The 16391-nt window shown below is 34.3% G+C and overlaps 1 protein-coding gene across 13 annotated transcripts in view; it reads right to left on the bottom strand.

Moving 5' to 3' along the window:
• The window catches only part of NLGN1 (neuroligin 1), a 957494-nt gene that overhangs the window by 585746 nt on the left and 355357 nt on the right, over positions 1–16391 (bottom strand). For 12 of the 13 annotated variants that reach the window (XM_039865058.1, XM_039865066.1, XM_039865062.1 and 9 more), the window contains one exon: positions 7856–8668. In XM_039865058.1, coding sequence (XP_039720992.1) covers positions 7856–8348 — 493 coding nt within the window. In that variant the 5' untranslated portion in view covers positions 8349–8668. Of the gene's footprint in view, positions 1–7855; positions 8669–13850; positions 13945–16391 lie in introns of all 13 variants that reach the window. The other variant, XM_039865059.1, reaches the window with a different exon arrangement.

The following is a 16391-nucleotide window of genomic DNA, read 5'->3' as shown; positions in this document are numbered from 1 at the left end:
CTATTATAGGAAACAGAAATCACACAAAATCTGAGTTTTTATTTGAAAAGGAGTGTCAGTACTCCTAACTAGCAGCCATGTGTTCTTGTGTAAGTTTTTAATCCCAATAAGCAATAACTTTTCAACCTATAAAATGGGCATAATAATAGCACCATTATGAAAGCCTTCTGGGGATTCAGTTTGAAAAAAGTGGAAGTGTGCTTACTGTTCCTCAAGAATTCATACCCAACTAGAACCTCAGAATGTGACTAAATTGTGTCACCCCACATTCATATTTTTAAATTCTAATCCTGAGTACTTCAGAATGTGACCTTATTTAGAAATAGGATCTTTACAGATATAATTAGTTAAGATAAGGTCATGAGGGTGGGTCTTAACCCAGTATGATTGATGTCCATATAAAAAGGGGTAATTTGAGCACAGATGTACATACAGGGAGAATGTGATGTACAGAGACATAGGAAGAAGACAACCACTTATAAGCCAAGGAGAGAGACCTAGAACAGATTCTTTCACACAGCCCTCAGAAGGAACCAATTCTGCTGACACCTTGATCTCAGACTTCCAGCCTCCAAAACTGGGAGACAAAAATTTCTACTGTTTAAGCCATGCGGTTTGTGGTACTTTGCTAGGGCAACCTTAGCAAAGTAATAGAATGATCTTATTTAGAAATAGGGTCTTTGCAAAGGTAACTAAGATGAGGTCATACTGGATTGGAATGGGCCATAAATCCTGTGACAGGTGTTCTGGTAAGAAAGGCTATGTGAGAACATGGAGACACTACACTGGGAGACACACAGAAAAAAAAGCCTAATGATAACAGTAGAGACTAGAGCAATGCAACTATAAGCCAAGGAATACAAAGGACTGTTGGCAACCACCAGAAGCTAGGAGAAAGGTGGGGAGATTCTCCATCAGAGTCTCCAGAAACATCAGCTCTGCCAACTCCTTGATTTTGGACTTCTCCACTCCAGAGCTGTGAGAATAAATCTTTGTTTTTGTTTTCCTTTTTTTAAGCCACGTGGTTTATGCCAATTTGTTATAGCAGCCCTAAGAATCTAATACAGAAGTGTTACATATTCTATCCACTAATAATGATCTCTGTAAAAATTTATGATTAGGAATTATACCTCCACATCTAGTCGAGCATTTAAGATTATCAACTCCAAAATGAGTTTCTGTGATTGTGACTAGCACATTTATGTACTGGTGTGATTTTTAAGGTTGGTCATTTCCTAAACAACTTTAGCATGTACCACTATGGGGAAAGAAAGAAGAGAATTCACAGGAGAAATATTAAAGGCCAAAATATTATCAACGAAATCTGTAATGGTAAGTAATACAGAAGTAAATTTAACCAAAGGTTGCACCATAATTATTAAGCTAATAGTATGTTCTATATATGAAAACAACACATAAAGGAACTGTGTTAGTACAATGGATAAGAGAAAGGAAAGTTCTTTCTACAAAGGATTTATGTTGTGGCATAACTCTTTTTGCTGATGGCATAAGTCTTAAATATTTTCAACTTCAACTCTAGTTTCTATAAGAAAAAAGTGTTTATTTTCTAGAAAAATTGGACAACTATAATGGTCTTTTAATCATTTGCTTCAGGAGATTCTCACTGCCTGTCAGTAAACAATGGAACAATTGATATCCTTTTAAAACTTTACAACCTCATAGATCTTCTTCATTTCTGAGTTCCAACTTAAATTGTTTAGCTTTTAGATTATTTAACCATATCTGTCCAGAGCTACTAATTCAAATATAAAGCTAAATCTCTGGCTCAGTCTGTTTTCCCACTTATCTTCAAACCCCAAATGAACCAGATGTTATTAATCCACTATACAGTGATTTTTCTGCTAGCAAATGGGCCTCCATTTCTATGTGATCTGGATTCTCATATAAACAGGATTCTTCTTGTTGCTGTTGTGTTATTTTGTTTTAGTCTCTCTGTTCTAAAATAGTCTCCACAAAGAACTTATAGTTGGCTACCAAAAATTTATGTATCGTTGATCAAGACACTTAATCTCTTTGGTTGTCCATTTCTGCATTTGTAAGGCGCGAATAAGAACCTCATTGGATTGTTGTGATATTAAGTAAAGTAATAAGGCTAAATGTCTAGAACACATTAAGAGTTCACCAATTTTAATCCTATCTCCATTTCTCTTATATTATAGATCCAATAACTAAAATAGAAGCAATCCTATGGGAATAGAAACCTGCTAACATTTCTCTGCCTAGCTACATGTTAATTTTAATCGTTAATCATCTACCTATGCTCTTTTTATTCCAAAATCTTCAATTGTGCACCAGATCGTCTTTCTCTAAAAATATTATTTTAGCAGTCTATTATCTCTATTTCTTCCATCTTAACACAGCAACAAAAACAACTTCTATTGTCCTTGTGCTCCCATTTTTTTCTGCTCCTTTTTATAGCAAAACTCCTTATAATAGTTACTTATACTCAGCGACTCCAAATTTTCTCTCGTTTTCTCTCAGACCCACAACAGTGTGTCAGACCCACACCATTGCACAACAGTTCATTTGACAGAGCAGATCACTGTGTTTATTTAGATGTTTATTTTATTTTCTTTATTTTCCATGAAAACAAAAGAAAACATTGATTCACCTCTTGTCTCATATGTACTTTCTCAGTCTCCACTATCTTTCCTTCTGTTCTCCCAGATCTCTTCATGTTGGAATATCCCATGGATCAAACTCTGCTGTCTTTTTCTTTTCTCTGTTTTCATTCAATCTTTTTTATTCTCATTCGACCTTATGACTTTAAATTTTTACTTTTTATATCACAATAGCTCCAAAATTTATATCTCCATCTCCATGTCACTCCTGAGCTTCAAACTGGTACCTTGATGTCTGCATTTGGGTGTCTAAGAGTTACCTGAAATTTAATATGCCTAAAACTAAACAGCATCTTTCCACTGTGGCTCCCATTCTACATTTTTTTTTTCAATCTTAATTGATGTCAGCCTACTCTTACATCAGCCAGAATGATCTTTTTAATATAAAGTCAGATCATCTGAATCTCGTTGCCTCTCTCTTTCTACACTTTACAGAAATACAATACTATACTACTAGATATTCTTTAAGCGCACAAGGCAGACCCTCATCTTAATGCCTTTACACTAGCACTTTGCTTTGCTTTCCCAAGATATTCACTTCATCTCCTTCAGGCCTTTGCTCAAGTGAGAACTATACTGATTATTGTATTTAAAATTATCTTCACCTTCTATGCTAGCGCTCTTGATCCTCCATACCCTGTTTAATTCTCATCTTTTTACACCTTTTAAATTTAGTTGTTTATTGTCTACCATTTATCCCCACACACTAGGATGTAAACTCCAGAAGGGCAACATACATTTTTTTTTGTTTTTGTTTTTGTTTGTTTCTCTGATGTATCTCTAGGATCTAGAGCAGCAATCTGATTGGCACAGATTAAGGACTCAGTAAATGTGTGTTAAATGAATAAATAAATTAGAAATATATAAGCAAGAAAGAAGAACATTCTGAAATATAGTCTCCTTTTAAAATCCTAAACATGTTGACAATGGTAGGATTCACTGTTATACATATTTAATTATGGAAAAATCAGTCTTCGTTCAATAAACAACCAAATAAACCCTAAATTTGTAGAAAAGGCTTATGAATGAATTCAACAGTATGTAAGGTAAAGACTACTAAACAGAGCATGTAAAAGCAAAATACTTATGAAAATCAGGAATAAAATGTGCAAGAAGTCACGAATCATACCAGAGCCATCTATAAAGATTCTAATTTTCTGTACACTAAAAATTGGAGTAAATTAAAACAATTTCTTGCCACTGCAGAAATAAAAATTAACTTTGTATTCATCTCAAAAGAACTATGGAAATAATAGTCAAAGTGCTGGAGAAATACAAAGCTACACAACTGTAGAGTATACATGAGCCAAGAAATTTGTCTGTGGATTCTCTGGGTCTCTTGTTCCTCCTTCTCATGTTTACTGCCTAATATTTGACCACTTAGCGATTCATTAGCAACTCTCACAGGAGAGAAACCTAAAGAAACAAAATGAAGCATAAGCAAATTAAAGCTGCTGCTGATAGCAGCCAGGAGACTATGTTGGGATCTTGGTCTGGACAATATGAAAACATATATACTATTTAAAAATATTCACTAAAACGAGTACAGGAAATGTTCCCTGGAAATCAGTTGTTAACACTGGCTGACTGAATGCAATTAAGGTGAGCATTAAATCTGTCTTAAATAGAGTCAACTGAGAGAATAAAAAAATTTACGATATATTGGAATGTGTAAAAATACTAAGAAGAAAGGGAGGGTAGAAAGATAAACAGCCTCTGCTATAGAATTTACCTATAGGAGGTAATTTAACATAATAAAAATGCATCTAATACAAGAAAGAACTAGGGCCAAACCTGACTCTACCACTTTTAATGGTAGAAACTGAGTCAAAACATTAAACCCTTAGAACCTACTTTCTTATTTGTAAAATAATAGCAATACTCTTTCTCATAAAGATTTTGTGATAGATTTTGTTTGTCCTCCACATCCAAATTCCAGTTTCTATTACATGTTATCTGCTATTTGGCCAAGTGTTGAGAGTCATCTCATCACCTCATTTTAAGCCTCATGCTTTCTTTCAATTTTGCAAGGAGAAACCCTGAAGAAATATCTAGAGAGTAATTAAGATATGGCTAAAACTGTCATAGGAAATATAAAAAGATAGATTAAAAAGTGCAACTGGGACCTATTTTAAACGAGAGGCAGCCTATTGGCAAAAAAAAAGTATGTTTTTTTTCTTCAAAAGCACAGGAAAATTTTATAAAAGTTCTATTTAAAAGTTATAGCAAGGCATCTCTGAAGGAGGAGGAAGATTTTCTTCCTTTCATACAAAGTGCAAAAAATGCTTTGTTCTTTGTAAGCTCACTTGAATGTAAGTTCTATAGGAAAAGAGATCTTTGTTTTATTACTAACTCCCTTGAATAGTGCATGACTTATAAATGGCAATTAAGAAACAGTTTTGAATGATATAGCATGCACACGTTATAGTGTACTTGTCACAGGGGTGGGGTCCATTTGCCTCTGCAGATGACCACACACAATTAAAAGAGTAAGACATAAATAATAACGAGCCAGAATTTTTTTAGCACCTAGATAAAATGCAACACAACTATTCCTAGAGTTCCTGAACCATCATTTATAAACTTATAGAATTCTGTTGAAGAACTCATAGTTCATATATAATATATATTAGTATGTGCATAGAGATTAAATGCCTAATATTTTCTTCAATCAGGAAAATATAATTTCTTGAAGTGACCAGAATAGACCCTTCGTGAGAGAGAAGGAAAAAATTAAAAGTTTGGAAAACAAATTTCTATACTTATGCTTAAAATATCAAGCTCTAAACTTTAGTTTTGTTTATTTTAAAAGGACTATTTATGTAGAAAATTAAATTTGTTCTTTGTTATCTAGACTGTGGAATACTATACAAACATCTATCAGCAGAAATTATTTAATATTGATAGGATATATTAAATACCAAAGCTAAATAATTTTTTACAATGTTTGCTATAAAGACGCTCTATAGATATGAGCTATAAACCACACAGATCGAAGGAAGTAGCTATAGATTTTGTCGTTAGGGTAGTTATAAATTAGTTCAAAATTTGCCAAATAAGTAGCTCAGCCTATATACCTTTTTGCCAGCTCTCATAAAGCAGATAGAACCAACAATCCAAAAAACAATGAAAAAGAATTTTTTAATGAAACCATTCCTATCTGAAGTTGTCTGAGAAAAAGGTCACTTTCTCCCTTATTAGCTAAACTTTTGGTGTCATTATTTTTTTGATTGTAGATATTTTTATCTATTATGCTCTGTTTATGCAATCTTCAATAGCATCTTTATTTATGACTTTGTGAATCAACATCTTTGTGATAGGAGGTGAAAGTCACTTAGCTAATTACACGTGCTTGATATGCTGCATAATAATAACCACTGCAGTATTGTACATTAGTTGAAGGCATGTAAATTACTGCAGTTATTCTCATTTGAAGAAAAACAAGAGACTTTGATTTAGTTATTTCAAACATCCTTGTAGCCTCCATATCCACCTTCTTAAGCATGCTATGGTTTTAACGCAAATCATGGCATCAGTAATAAAATAAAAGTTAAATCCCATTTTACCAGTATGACCGAAGAAATAAGAACAAAAACAAAACAAAACAAAATCCAATTTAATGCAAATATTTCTGATCTATAGTGGAGAATTTTGTTATATGGATATTCTTCCATAGAATGTGATCTTGATAAAATGGAACAGTTTAGTCACTCCCTACACCACAAGGATGTTGTAATGAAATCGACTTGATCCAACCAGGAGATTAGAAGTGCATAGAGAGATAGAATGTACAGCGTTAGAATATTAATATGACTTCTGTATGAAGATTGGAAATTCTGCAAAGTTATGAATAAGGTCAAAATAACACTTAAGATAATTTACTGCCATAGAAACTTATACTCTTCTATGAGTGATGTACTAGATGTTATACCAAAAAATGGAGTGTGGACAAGCTACATTCAGATGCAAGCTTGCAACTGTCAGTGTCTACATTTGCTCAATCTGGCTAGAGGATGATTTGAAGGTTGATTTAACTATAGCTTCTAAATCATGTTCTTCCCTATGTTTTAAATTGTTTAACGTAAATATAAAAAATGTTAAAGTAAATTTAAGACTAAATATTCAGTATAAAAATCTGCAAAATCTTGTTTCTCTCTGGAAAAATAACTGAAAATGTAAAGACTGAGAAAAAATACCATTATTTAATAACAGTAATTGCCCAAAAGTTATGTTAAATTTACCTTACATGAGAAAGTTCATAGGATGTTCTGAAGGAACTAAGACTAAATAAACAAAAAATTAAGCTTGTGCCTGAATTTATCAATTTTAACAGGAATAGAAATCTATATCTCTAGAAAAGTGGTTTGCAGATGAAAAGTTGACCAGTGGAGAAGGCAACCTTGTTTGGGTTCCTTGCAGACAACCTAATAGCCTAAGTATTATTTTCTCTATCCACAGACACAAAGCAGATATTCAACTCCTGTTGATGCTACCAGCACCAAAACACAAGGCTCCACCAATGAGTTTTCTCATTGTTACTACTCAGCTAGAATTCTCTTTAACCATCTTTCTATTCCTTGACAGGCTTCATTTAATTCCACATCACCTAACCATTCACTTCCGAGCATCAGCAAATCATCCTTAGGGAGAATATCTTGTTCTTGCTCTGCAAGCTTTTTCCCCCAGTTTTTATTTTCACTTTTATACATACCTCCTTTTCTACATATTTTCTTGCCGGGTTTTCTGGCACATTCCTTGGATATTCTTTTTACTGAAAAATGAATAGAAGACTAGAAAATAACATGGCGCTCCATCACAGACCGCCGGAACATGCAACACCACTATCTAACTTAATATGCTCCTGCATTTACTGAGTGCGAAAGATCCCCAATTTGTTGAGCCTGCACATGCAATGGAGAAATGTTGATGCATCTTCTCAGAAGTCATTTGGTAAGAAATGGAAATTAGGAACCCATTTCTACCTAAATATACGTGCTGTGGAGGAAAAAAAATGAGTAGGCACAGGAAAACAATAAGAACAGGTACACCAGCACACATAAACAAAAAGAGCTGCATGCACGCATGTAAAATGTCTACATGCTAACAGGAAAAGCCATGCATGCTACCAGTACACAAGAATTAATATTGTTAGAGCTCACAATATAAAAGAAAAATATAAATATATCTCCCTGTTTTTCCTGCAGTAAACTCACCATCCTCAGTTGGGACATATATGTTTAAATATAGGCAGTCTTCACTCTGGTCTTGCACATATGACGAAACCACATCCAAGTTATTAGTAAACCATACAGGAAGCATGACTTCTGGCAATCTGCCATCAATGATATTCTGGGGACACACAGGAGCAAATTGAGTGGCATTCCTGATATCGGACCAGGAAGATGGTGGTTCTGGAGGCTGGAAACGATGTTCCCCTGTTGGTGGAGCTGCATATGGAACTCCAAGGAACTGAATAACAGGCCCCAGAATTTCATTGTTGAGTTCTTTCTTAATCCCTCTTATCTTGCCGAAGTTGGTTGTCACCAGCGGGTCTGCATCATCCAATTTTTGCGAGAGCACATGGGCAGCCTGAAGGAAACATCCCAACACACAGAGAGTCAGTGAGGCACCCAATCCCCTGTGTGCCAAGCATGCCATTACTGATCTCCAAACATAGTTTGGCCACGTGCATCTGGATAGTGCCATGGTCCCACATTAGTTGTCTAGTTGCCTGGTTACAGTGAGGCAAAGGTATTTGTATCCACTTTAGAAAGACCTTATAATGGTAGAATACGCCTCCAATCTTGTAAAGGTAAGCCTACTGAGAAAAGCTCAGAAAGTTCTTCATGTAGCCAGTGTCTCCCATTGATTTTACATGTATTGAAGTAGCATCTTCAATCATCACTATTTATCAGACCATATCCTATTGACCATTCTGTTTTCCATCATAGCACTGTGGCGAGAGTGGTGATTGACTGTAGATTTCCCTCTTATAAATCAAATCCAGTTAGCTGCAGGTCTATATCCTAGAAAAAATGAAAATCAATCATTAGTACAAACAAGCTAAAACAGACAGAGTGATGATAACTAGAGGTTTTACAAGCTACAGAAATACATGAATAGTAGCTCGAGTCAGGTAAAAAATTATGGTTTGATATATGAGATGACAGGTGAAATAACTGACTATAAGATTGAGAAACCTGACTGCTGACTTTATACACATTTAAGCAGAAGCAGGCCTTGTCCAAATATATAGTTTTGAGAGCATTGACAGTACAGTGTTTTTCCAGTGAAGGTTATATGTGGAAATTCCTGTTTTTGATAGTCTTCAATTACTTTAACAAAGCATACGATCGGTAAACATGCTCAAAATTAGAATTCAATAGCAGAAACCTTTTTTAAAATATTGGTAATAAATTACTGGAACATAAACACACTCTTTAAGAATGATTGTTTGCATTAAAAAAAACAAAAAGGTGGTCCCCAATCCCAGGCTATGTAGAATAAATAAAGTTAATGTTGAAACAAGAAAACTAGTATTAGTTCCATATGATCTTTTAAGTGCAAATACCTTATAAGGTAAAAATATGTGCTGTTTCTCAAAAGTCACATAAAATCATTGGTTACAGCTCCCTCACCTTAAAGTCAAGTCCAAAAATTTGAAAAACAAAGTGACTTTAGATATAATTTGAAAAAGAGACAGAAGTTGGCATCATTTTTTGCAGACAGTTAATAACCATCTAGCTATATAGCTTACATATCAGTAAATTTGCAATGTGAAAATTCATTTGAGTAACAGTCAATATATTTTAAATTACAACCTTTGTTCTATCTGTTAGAGATCAGAAAAGAATAATAGTAATAAAAAAAAGACTGCTCAGTAATTTAAAAGAACAATCATTCCTAATCATAGCATCTTGCATATTAACACTAATCAAACACCTACCACTGTTTACCCAGTTCAACTTAAAATGCATCAGAATAAAATGTAGCATTCAGTGTGGTGCAATTCACAGTATAATCTTACATTAACTTCAAAATAGCCTATAACGGCATATTTGTCTTGCTCAAGCCACCTTTTAAAGTGCTTACTTTGAAAATAATAGTGTTGATATGTATTACAGATGGTTCTATCCTGTCATATTATGGAAAGATTCTTGAAGAAGTGCTAGTCTGGCAGTGAGGCTGCCCTGATTTTGTGTTATTGAAAAGGAGATTGTAAAAACTATATAGGGCAGCAAGAGATTTGGTTCAGCCTGGTGTTCCTTTAGCTCTGAACAATCCATCACAGAAGGCAATAAGGAGATAAATGTCTTTCTTCAAATCTGTGTTAATTTGCATGCCTTGGCTGTGAAAGCACATTAACATACAAAAGACAGGCTTAGACCCATCCCACTCCTGTCCCAGAATTTAGACTGAAGATTTAGCTACATAAACCCATTTCTGTTAAGAGCATGTTATGCTTATTCTTGTGCAGAATTCTGGTGGGCCACAGCATGGCTGAGTTTTTCCTAAAACATTTTGGTGTTTAAAAAACACCTTTTTTACACATAAAATAAAAGACCAGTGGTGAGGCCTTAAAAGTCTCCATCACTATTTTTTATTCAGCCTAATTTTCAAGTACAATAATTTCTAAAAGTTTTTTACATACCTGGTATTTCATTAATAATAAAAAGTACTTGTTTGGTTATTAATAAAATAACATTTCTTTTTGTATTTACAAATCCTTAGCTGTGTTAAAAATAAAGGGGCTCCTGTTTCCCCCTGATGTGCTACTCTAATACAAATTGTGAAGGATTCGAATCCTGCACACCACGGTGAATTTTCACATTCTAATAATGTTTAGTTTCTGAGGTTACAAAAATATGCCATTTCTCATGGGCTTACCGGAGAACTATAGCATTGACCCCAAAGATTTTTCAGAAGTTGCTACTATAGTAATAGTCAGCCAAGTGTAATGCAAAAAAAAAAAAATGGTTTGTTTAAATTATTAAAATTTCAAATATATATAGAGGTATATATTTTATTATATGTAATAATATGTATTATATATATTACATATGTATTTATTATATATATATGCCTAACTACAAAGACTCGAATTTTTGGCAAGTTTTTTTTCCTATTTATTGGTGCTTCCTTAGTATATTCCAAACTCTTAGCTTTCATGCATATACATCTCATTTACAACAACCTTATAATACAGGTTCATCAGTTATCCCCTGTTTACAGATGAGGAACTGAGAGTTAAAGAGGTTAAATACCTTGGCCAAGGTCTCTCAGTTAATCAATAACAGATCCAGGAGCCCACTGGCATCTGATTCAAAGGCCATCCTCTAGATTATTGCACATGATGTAGTCTTTCACTCCACAATTAACACTTTAAAAAAACTGATCCTAGTACATTTAAAATTGAGTTGTGAAAGTGTTTTATGTTCCTTCAGAACATAGAGTCTAGGTAAATACTCTGACAGTTTCATAGAAACAAGAAATTTAAATGGTACACCCTGTTAATATTGAAAGTTTAGATTTTATTTTATTACATTTTTTAACCTTTTTTTTTTGCTTTACATTGAATGCAATGATTGGTTGTTTATGTTAAAATAATAATAGGTAACCAAAAAATCCTTACTTCATAATAGTCTAAATGTTCACTAATAGATATTGACAAATGAATTATGATATATTAAAAAATTAGAATTCTATACTTCGGTGCAAATAAAGAACCTAAACCTAAATATATAAACATAGATAAATATCAAAATTCTTGAATAGAGCAAGTTGCAGAAGATTATGTAAAATACTGTTTAAATAAAGCTTAAAATATGTAAAATAATACTACATATTCTTCACAGATACATAAATTTGTATTAACAGGACATTATAATCCCTGGATAAGAAGGAAAGAGAATGAACTTAAGTTCTAACTATTATTAATTAATTGGCACCTAAGATAGATAAATTGTGGTGAGGTCTTAAAAGACCAGTAATTAATTACCTACAGCAAGTTTTACAAATCTTAATATTTGACAGTGTTGGGTTATACGCAAACACACAGACTCATACACACACACACACACACATCTTTGTTATGGAATTCTCTGTATTTTCCTGTATGTGCAAAATATTTTATGGTAAAAACATTAAAATAGGTCAGAAAAGCCTTACTCAGCAGACCAGGCAGTTAGGTGACCCTATCAATCCACACAGGACTAGCTTCGTCTGACTTTGAAGTTAGTGGAGATACTAGCTCACAAATTCCTCCATTATTCCTCCCTTTGGGTTAAAGCATTTGTTATCCCACTGAGAGAAATAAAATAAAAAATAAATAACATTTAAAAAGACATCATAAATGAGAATATATTATCTCACTTGCATTAATTCATCATAATAGCTGGTTTATCAACTAGTGTGTTCCTGAGTGACTCAGACCAAAGAAACGATTATAGAGAAAGTAGAGAGACTGAGACATTAGATAATCACAGTGAGTGGCCACATTCATCAATCTTTCATTAGCTTAACAAGCATTTACTTTTATCCACAACGTATAAGCTATTGTGTTCAATGTTTTGAGGATTTAAAGACAAGTATAATCCAGTCATTGTTCCCAAACACCTACAATATTGTTTTGTAGAAACAATATTGCTTTGTTTTTGTTTTTGTTTTATTTTTGAACTGCTCCCCCCTCCCCGAAGAATTTCTTATTCAAGGGCAAGGATTTTGTGTTTTGGTTTTTCTAAAAATAATTTATATCCATCAAAAAATCCATGTGAAAACCCTTTACGAAGTGTAGGGATTGGTAAATCTCAGCTGATCTGGATAGACTGCATGCTTATTACCGAGCTGCAGAGAGCTTGGCCAATACAATCAATTGCTGTCATTTATTGTAGCTATGCTCTATACAGTCATTGCAAACACTGAATTGGGGAACACGAATTCATTGCCCCTAGGGATACACACACACACACACACATATTTAACATAATTATGTTATCATCTTAAACCTTAAAAACAATTCATGCTAGTAAATTCTATTTTCTTTACTTTACGAAAGAGAAAACAAAATTCAGAAGTGACTTGTCTGAGGCCACCCCACTAAGAGGACCAGAGTTAGGACTCCAACCTCCTCTAACTGGCCCAGAGCTTGGGCTTCTTGCATTATTCTACTCTACCTCTCTCCCTATCCTCTGTTCAGCTCTGTATGAGAGCTGAAACAAGAACGCAGACTATCACCTTGATTAACCTCAGCTGGAAACGTGCTCATAGGGCAGCTCAAAGTTTTTTCTGCTTTGCTTATGTCTGTGAATGACAGTGAAAGCACCATGAGCATTGATTTTGGAGTTACAAATAAATTGTAATGAATAAGCAAGTTTGCAAATATAGATCCAGGAATAATGAAGACTGACTATATTAATTAAAGCTAAATAATGTTTTGTACCTATGAGTTTATGAGTTGAGTTCGGAATATATCAGCCTGTCAACGGTACTTAGCAATAATATTTGATTTAAAAATTGGATTTAGTAATGATAATTTAATAATACTTGCATTTAATAATAACTGGTTTCAGTGGAGAGTGGTGATTTTCAATGGCCAAGTCTGGCTATATAACTGGAATATACCTATGTGACCACTTTACTGTAAGAAAACTTGACCACCAACAGATTTTGGGCTTCTTATACCAATATGTTTCACATGCACACTGGTGGCAAGACCTAGAGACAAGAGTTATCCTGTATGACCCAGCAGTGGGACAACAAAAAAGCCTGAATCTGAGATTTCTGGACCCTATTCAATATACACGCTTTTTCTGTTGTTTCTCTATTGTATTTGTTGCTTGTAATAAAGCTGTCCAATGAGTATAAACGATGTGAGTCCCGTGAGTCCTTTCTGTAACTGAACACTTAAAGTAACTAATGTGTAATTAATTCACATAGTAAGTACATAAAAACAGGATGAATAAGCAAATGAATGTAATCGACAAAATGTTGTTAGGCTTTAAAAAGAAGAAACAGGGCTACCTTGAGTTAGTAGATTAGGAAAGAATTCGTAAATCAGGGGGAATTTGAGCTGGGTCTCAAATAACGAATAGGGCTGGAACAAACACTAATGGTCATGCAAGAGATTCCAGGCAAAGGGCACATTCCAGGAACAGTGGAAAGGGTACGTAGTAGGTACTGCCATGCTCAACCTCCCTGGAGCTAGCTCACCTCTCAGTGACTGGTCCACACGCATGGAGAAAGGCCTGGCCTTTTTGCCTCAATGCAGACCAGATCCAAAGGACCATCCCAGCTCCAAGGCTCTCTGTGGAAAGGGGCAGAGGGAGGAGTTGGTTGTGATTCTCTCACTCCCTCCCCCGTACTTTTTCCAATGGCATGCCCCAGTAAACTTTCTGATGGCAAACTTCCATCCCAGAGTCTTTATTCTTTCCTGGGAAATCTAACCTATGGCAGAAAGGAAAGAAGCAGCCACAGCTGAGGAGCGCACAGTTTAGTTTGGCCAGAACACAGAGTAAATGAGGTTGAGTATTGAATGAGACTGGAAAGGCAGGTTATAGCCAAATCAAGCAAGCCTTTCATTAAAAGGCTAAAGAGCTTAGATTTTATTCACTGGGTGATGAAAAGCCATTAAATATTCCTAGCAAGGGAAGAGTATGATTAAATTTATTCACAAGAAAATTAAACTGGCAGTACTGTGGAGCAGGGATCTCCAAAGCACTGTGTTCATATGCCACCACAAGATGACCAGGAAAAAGGGAAGTAAATCACCAAACTTCTATGTATCACAATATTTTTTGTAAAACAAAAAGAGAAAGAAATGAATCTTTGCTAATATGAATTAATGGTTTAATACAAGCGCCTTCACATGGTTGTGTGATTCACATAGCGCTAGAAATGTTTTTAGGATGGTGTAAAGTTCTATATAACGCAGTAGGTTTACCGGCAGTGGCATTTTATTCTTGTTCTGCTTCTTTTTCAATGTATAGTGATGTATGAGAGTTTACATCTTTGGATAAGTAAATTTATACATTTTTCATCATGTTTTAATTGAAGTAACTGTCACCAAACAGACTGCTGAATCGTTTCCCACAATGTATATGTGTATTAAAGAAAATACTAGCAATACAACTACAAGAACAAGAAATGAGCAGAAATGAAACTTCTCCAACCTATAGCACATGCTCTGCTTCAGCTACATTGCAAAACTAAAAACAAAGGCTATTTAATCGAATATAATAATAAGTCAGACAAATATCAAGAAGATGACTTGAAATACTAATTTATATCTATCTTTTCAGCTATAAGTATATCCTAAGAATCTCTATGCCTTGAGGTATTAATAGATGACGGAATGAAGACTTCCAGATTTATAACGTATTAAAAAAATACTGATTTTATCTTTTTCATCTTTTAATGTCTATTTTTCTGTATGTTTTTCAATCTGATGATAGAGATATTTGTGTGGGAATATATATATATATTTTTTATACTTTTTATGGTTTGCTTATCAAAAACACAAAATTACATAATCACAAAGGTATAGGAACCATTACCTTAGTGAATGAATTGATGATAAAGAAACCAAAAACAATTTTATTTTCATGATCAGTTTGAAGTATAGCTTAGAATATATCCACATTTATCTGAAAATGACCACAAAAAAACTAATATACAGATCATCAACTACTTGCCAAGCCTTTGCAGCAATCCTTCTTATTATTTCTTTTTCTAATTGTACCCTTCTGGTACTGCATACCTTCCTATCCAAATCTAATTACTCTGTTCATCCCTAGAATTACCATTTCTCATGACCTTTGCTCCTTGAAATTTTACCATTCTTGCCTTGCTTATCCCCAGTCCTAACTTCTAACATTTATGCTCTGCTTCAGATTATAGAATGTTGCTGGAAAAAGTTTCAATACCACCCTGTTTGGAGCTGCTCCAAATTACATGGTTCATGTCATTTAATCCTCACGACAAATTTCTAAGCCAAGTATTCTTGTTTGAGATGAGAAAAATGATGATTTATTTAGTTAGACAGATTTCTTAAGACTGCAAAGCTCAGAAAAGGCGGATGCAAGAAACAAACCTAACTCCAAAGAGTGTGATCTTTCTTAATCTTCATGATACACATTTTGCTTTGCTCCCCAGTGAGACTAACTCAAAGAAATCATATGCTCAGTTTGAGGGTTTGAGGAGAGTAAAACACACAGGACATCAACAGGAAGGAAATGAAAAGATTGCTGATCTGCTTTCTGGGGTTAATCAATAGGCATAATTTGGAGCAGCTACAAAGGGTCTCTTCTGAGATGGGAATATCAAAGTTTCATATGCTGATTATGTAGAAGTTCAAGAAATGCCATGGCCCACATCATGGCCATACCAAAATGTAGTTACTGAGAACTAATGCGGTGACAAGTATATACTTCCATGACCATTATTACTTAATCACTAGATTAATGGCTAGCATCAACTGAGCGCGGACTGGGGCCAAACAGTGAGCTAACTGCATCACCTCATTTAATTGTCTTCATAAAGTAGAGATCATTATCATCAGAGTAACAGATAATTAAATTGAAGATCTGAAACACAAAGCCACTGAAAAACTTTTCAATAAAAAAGAAAACAATTCTGTGAATATAGTGAATTCCCACACACAGAAAGATATAAGGCAGAAGAATTCATAGACTACAGATAAACGCTGCCTCTTTCTCAATTTTGTCCAGAGCCTTCTTCTAGGAGTAAAGGTAG

Source organism: Pteropus medius, unplaced genomic scaffold (genome assembly GCF_902729225.1).
Source record: "Pteropus medius unplaced genomic scaffold, Ma_sr-lr_union100, whole genome shotgun sequence".
Classification (NCBI taxonomy): Eukaryota; Metazoa; Chordata; class Mammalia; order Chiroptera; family Pteropodidae; genus Pteropus; species Pteropus medius.
Note: the sequence above shows the minus strand (reverse complement) of the source record. Positions and strands in the feature narration are given on the sequence as shown.